The 6,000-nt window shown below is 29.1% G+C and overlaps 1 protein-coding gene across 1 annotated transcript; it reads left to right on the forward strand.

Moving 5' to 3' along the window:
• The first annotated feature begins 4,273 nt into the window (after positions 1–4,273).
• LOC107914116 (extensin-2) lies at positions 4,274–5,778 on the forward strand. Its single transcript, XM_016842875.2, has 2 exons — positions 4,274–5,381; positions 5,489–5,778. The coding sequence occupies exon 1, from the start codon at positions 4,321–4,323 to the stop codon at positions 5,356–5,358; it is 1,038 nt and encodes a 345-aa protein (XP_016698364.2). The 5' UTR covers positions 4,274–4,320; the 3' UTR covers positions 5,359–5,381; positions 5,489–5,778.
• The last annotated feature ends 222 nt before the right edge of the window (positions 5,779–6,000 follow it).

Genomic DNA, 6,000 nt, shown 5'->3' on the forward strand with positions numbered 1-6,000 from the left:
TTGTTTGACGTGTGTCACATAAAAATGACCCACCAGTAATTAATGTTTCGACATTGCAAAAGCACATCAATAGTTTAGGGTAAAAAAAGTATAGTGATTGGAGTTTGGGAGAAATGAGTACCTACCAATCAATAACCAAATGGTTTAATACACAACCTCTGATCATTTTGTTTTTTGTACATATAATTCTGAGTTGTTTTTTTGAATGAACATGTAACTCTGAGTTGTATAGACAATCAAACTGATATTTTTGGTACATATATATTTTATTTTAATTTTTTTTACATATAAAAGGTTATAATCAATAGACAAGAAAAGAGATGTAACCATTTAAATTCTTAATATGTTTAATATCATATTGTAAAATTGATTGAATAAATTTTTTTTTTTGAAACTAACCGTTACTCCTTAGGAATAAATTTTTAGGGGTAATTAAAGTGGGTATTATATGCTTTGTATGGGTTTATAATTATAGCTCCGACGATGGAAGCAATTTATATTTTAAGAAAAAAACCAGGCTACTATTCTTACTGACAAATTCAATGTCTAATTTATTGAAGTCAATAATTTGAGGTTGCGGAATTTTCAGTACCCAAAAGACCTTTGTGTCAATAAAAACAGCTTTCGGGGAAGAGAAAAATTAACACCACGTTTTCCCCTTGCATTTTAAGCATGTCTTTTTTCTTTTAGTTAGATGGTATGGACTATCTACATCAACTAATATTATTTTTTTTTCTAAGTTTGGTATTACGTATTATTTATTTGTACTATATATTAAATATTTATTTGAATTAGTGTCATCAATTCAATTAGGCGTTGACAAAAATATGTCTACTTCGTAAATTAAATTGTATTATTTTTTAAAAGTGTTTTTGTCAGTTTATACTTTTATATAAAAAAATAGACTCATATAAGATAATAATAGGATTTAAGAGCAAATTTTTATAATTTTCAACATTTATGGTTTACGATTATCCTAATATACCTCTATATTAAATTCCTTTTTTAATGGAAAAAAATGTGGGCTAGCTGAGCTTTGTGTAGTATTTTGTTTATAAGCTCCTTACACTCATCAACGGTTTTATTTATAAATTTTAAATCCAAAATCTAAAAAATAAGTTATAGGTACAAATTGAAAATTTTAATTTTTAATATTAAATTTTATAAGTGTTGAATTTATATTAAAAATTTATTTGGTAAATTAGTAAATATAAGTACTAATTTTATTGTTTGATAAAAGTAAATACATATTTCTAAAATATTATTTATTTTTTAATTTTAATCTTATTAATCTAATATTTTATATTATTTTAGATCCTTTTAGATAAAAGATAAATATGATAATGTGAATATTTCAAGTTCTTAAAAAAGATAATTTATTTTAATTTTTTAATAAAATAAAATCAATTTAATTTTTTTTACTAAGTGATAAGTAATTAACTTCAACATTTTTTATAGAAAAACTTATATTAAGTAAAAATTTAAAATAATTATTAAACATATTTAAAATATTAAATGTTGAAAATTTCATTTTCTGAAATGAAAATTTTCAATAGTTTATGAAAGGCACCCTAATTCTAAAATGTGATCAAGTCAATAATATTAATTATTAGTTTGAAAAATAAGCAAAGTAGTTATAGACTATATAATTATATATCATTAAATAAAATGACAAAGATACATTGTCCTGAAGTTTGCGACATAATTTCCACATAATTATCTTGTTCTGTTGACTGAGTATTAGTTAGATTGACATCAATATTATTGTCAATATAGGAGGGCATGAATTTGAATGCGCTGAAACGCATTATCCTCCTATTTAAGATTTAAGGAGGAGATATGAACAGTACTAAACATTGTATCAAAAAAAGCAGATATAATAAAAACTCATAATGAGATTATTGTTAAAAATAAAAAATCAACCATTTATTTAATTTTTTTCCTAATGATTTCTTGCACTCAATAATCTCCACACTTTTAGTATAAATTGAATTTTAAAAAAGACAAATAATTAATACTAATACATATGTTGAAGAAAAAAAAGAGTGAATCAATTTGGTAATTAAATGGAATTTTGAAAAGATAAATAAAGATATTCCAAATCTCAAAATTTGAACCCACAATCTCTACTTTAAAAGCATTCACATCCTAATCCCTAATCAACTTGAAAAGTTTTGTTGGTGAAGGTTTATGAAGCTTTTACACGTTTCCTAGGTTTTACTTGGAATTTATTTTTTCTTAATGTACCTACTAGATGTAACATCATTTATAAAATAATTTAAGTATGGTTGTATTAGAATAAAATTAAATAGTATGGATAAAAATATTTAACAAATTTATTAAAAATTATAGAATGTGATTTTGGTTAAAATAATAAAGTTAATTTAGTTTAGAGGGAATAATTTGATAAATAAAATCTGTTTGGGAAATTATTTAAAATTAACTATGGGATATAATTAGATTGTTTAATAAAAGAAAATATAATCTTAAAATAAATAGAATAAAAAATTAAATTTATTTTCTGTTAAGTGTCTACTTATTATTTTCTATATTTTTTTGTAGGAAAATTCTATCTAGTACTTTTTATCGTGGGCTATCAAATGTGTTTTAAAAATTAAATCGTTGAAGTTATTAATTTCCAATTAATTGAACTTTTTCAACAATGCTTTATATTCTAAAAAAAAAAAACTTATATTAAGTTGATTCAAACAATTGAATTTAAATATTATGATGTCTTGAGTTTAAATCCTATAATATATATAATTTTTAATTTTTATATAAAAATATTATAAAATTACCCTCAAATTAATATATTTTACTTTATAAAAATAATAAAATCAAAAATAAGATTTAGATATTATCAATTCAATCATACTCTTAATATATAATACAAAACTTTTGGAAAACTGGACATTATACAGGAAAAAGATAGTCTAGCCGCCTGGTCCCACACATATCCCTTAGCCAAGAAAATCATGGAAATGTTAGGCAGCCTCGGAATGGTAATTTAATTAATTTTTATAATTATTTTTAAAAACAACACTTAATAAATTTAAGATATTTAAGAAGGAAAAAAGTTCTAGCAAATAAAATTTTAGTTGGGTTATGGTAAAGTTACAGTATTCAAGATCAAGTTTCATTTCGTATAAATTCGATCTAATCTATTTTTGCAATGATTAAATTCTACATTTAATGGTTCGAATGTTGTATAATCTTTATAATTGTTCATATGATTGTATTTTTGCTTTTCTAAAAAAATATCGAATTTATACATAAATTTTAATTTAATATACAATTTGATACATGTTTTTTGATTTGGTGGAACTATATACATGAAATTTGAATTACGGTTTATATGTATACATAAAACTTTTGATTCAACTATGCACATTTAAAGAAATGAATACATATATTTATTTTTATATTGGATTAATATAATTGTTTATGTGTGCAATATATTAATGTAAAATGGTGCTAATACGATAACGTTGTCAATGATTTGTGGTAATTGAATCAAATCAAATTTCACGTATGACATTACACACGGGATCAAAGTTCATGTATAATTTTAATATTTCTCTTCATTCTTTAAAAATTCTTTTATATAAAAATTTTAATAAAAATAGGATTTAGTTCTAAATATTGTATTAATATTTTATTTAATACCCCGTCATTGTACATATTGTATGCATCATTAATTAATAATAAAATGAGACTTGGTGTAAAATAAAAAAAAAACATTGAAGGGCTTGACTTTTTAAACATAATCAAATATAAAATATAAATATTTTATTTTTCTTTTGGATTTTAAATTTTAAATTTTAACTTTTGGGGTTTGAATCCGAATTTTAAAATCTGAATTTAGTATTTGATTTTTATTGTTAAACTATTAAAATTAATATTAATTTTTATAAAATATTCAATATAGTTGATTTTACTGCATGAAATATTATCACTTAAAATATTAGGCTACTTCATATGAGTTATTGTAGTATGATTATTTTATTGTCTGCTTAGCTAGCATGTCACTGGGATTGGGGTGCTGCCATCATATATTCAACTATTGGAACCTCTCCAGCTATTTCTCGTAACATGCATGAAATACCACTCACACATTCAAAACTGGACTGTTTTTTATTTTTTTTTCTAATATTGTTTCATTTTTTAATGGCCTTTGACTTTGACGAAGGTTAAAAACAAGTTTTAAGTGGGATTTACCATGATTACATTACATTACGTACATGGTAAACCCAAAATCTATATAAAGGCAGTGGAGGGGTTGTTTAAGAGCAGAGCCAAACCCCAGTGTTTGTAGCAAATATGGGGTCTCCAATCACCTCCCACTTTCTCACTCTCCTCCTCTTCATCATCTCTCTTAGCTTGCCTTCTCAAACTCTAGCAAATTACCCTTACTCATCTCCTCCTCCTCCGCCTCCTAAGGAGTACTCACCACCCCCTTACTACTACAAGTCACCACCTCCTCCTCCTCCGGTCTACTCCCCACCACCACCCAAGGAGCCTTACAAGTATAAGTCTCCACCACCTCCTCCACCAGTGCATTATCCTCCACCCCCTTACGAGTACAAGTCTCCTCCGCCACCCCCGCCATCACCACCCAAGCATCCCTATAAGTACAAGTCTCCACCTCCACCATCACCACCCAAGCACCCTTACAAGTACAAGTCTCCACCACCCCCACCATCACCACCCAAGCACCCCTACAAGTACAAGTCTCCTCCACCACCTCCACCATCACCACCCAAGCACCCCTACAAGTATAAGTCTCCACCACCCCCACCATCACCACCCAAGCATCCTTACAAGTACAAGTCTCCACCACCACCACCACCATCACCACCCAAGCACCCCTACAAGTACAAGTCTCCTCCACCTCCACCATCACCACCCAAGCATCCTTACAAGTACAAGTCTCCACCACCACCACCATCACCACCCAAGCACCCCTACAAGTACAAGTCTCCTCCACCCCCACCATCACCACCCAAGCACCCTTACAAGTACAAGTCTCCACCACCACCTCCACCATCACCACCCAAGCACCCTTACAAGTACAAGTCTCCACCCCCACCATCACCACCCAAGCATCCCTACAAGTACAAGTCTCCACCCCCACCCCCACCCCCACCCTCACCACCCAAGCACCCCTACAAGTACAAGTCTCCACCCCCACCCTCACCACCCAAGCACCCTTACAAGTATAAGTCTCCCCCACCACCCACTCCAGTCTACAAATATAAGTCTCCTCCCCCTCCTCCTCCAGCTTACTATTACAAGTCTCCTCCTCCACCACCACCCCATTATGTCTACTCATCACCACCTCCTCCTCACCACTACTAAGCAACGGCTTTGACCGCACCAAGGTAACCTACATTTATTTTTTGCATCTCCTCAAGGAGCATTATTTCACATTATTTTTCTAGTTTAATTTTAGTGAGTTGAATAACCAAAGAACAACATCATGTTGCAGGGGAACAAAAGAGTGTGATCCAATAAAGCGACAGAGAAAGAGAGCAGTGAGAGGTCGCCTAGTCTCCGCGTTTCAAGAGAAGAAAAAGAAAACAAGAATGATGTAGACAAGTAGTAGGGTCAATAAAAAACAAGGGGTTCATCGTTTTCACATTTGTATTATTCAGTGGTTCTCGTATTTCTTGCTGCTTTAGTATACAATGTTTCCTAGATTTTATGTGTTTTTCTTTTCCGACCTTTTTGCAAATGCAGGGGTGATGGGTTTGATCTTTAATAAAATAAAGGTTTTTACTTATTGGTGTTACCATATTAATTTAATTAAAAATAAAAAAAATCACTTATAAAAATAAAATTAATAACCTTATATATTCTTACTAATACTTATCATTTTTCTTAACAATTATGTTAACTTACCTCATATTATTAGAGGTGATTTAAAAATAATTAAATAAGATTAATGAGCTCAATTATCTCAAACATTTTTCACTCAATTTCACTCCATCATCTAACAAT

The sequence above is a fragment of the Gossypium hirsutum genome, chromosome D05 (genome assembly GCF_007990345.1).
Source record: "Gossypium hirsutum isolate 1008001.06 chromosome D05, Gossypium_hirsutum_v2.1, whole genome shotgun sequence".
NCBI lineage: Eukaryota > Viridiplantae > Streptophyta > Magnoliopsida > Malvales > Malvaceae > Gossypium > Gossypium hirsutum.

Bases quoted from the DNA above. Each gene is read 5' to 3' on its own strand.
- LOC107914116 (XM_016842875.2), top strand. From the start codon at position 4,321: ATGGGGTCTCCAATCACCTCCCACTTTCTCACTCTCCTCCTCTTCATC.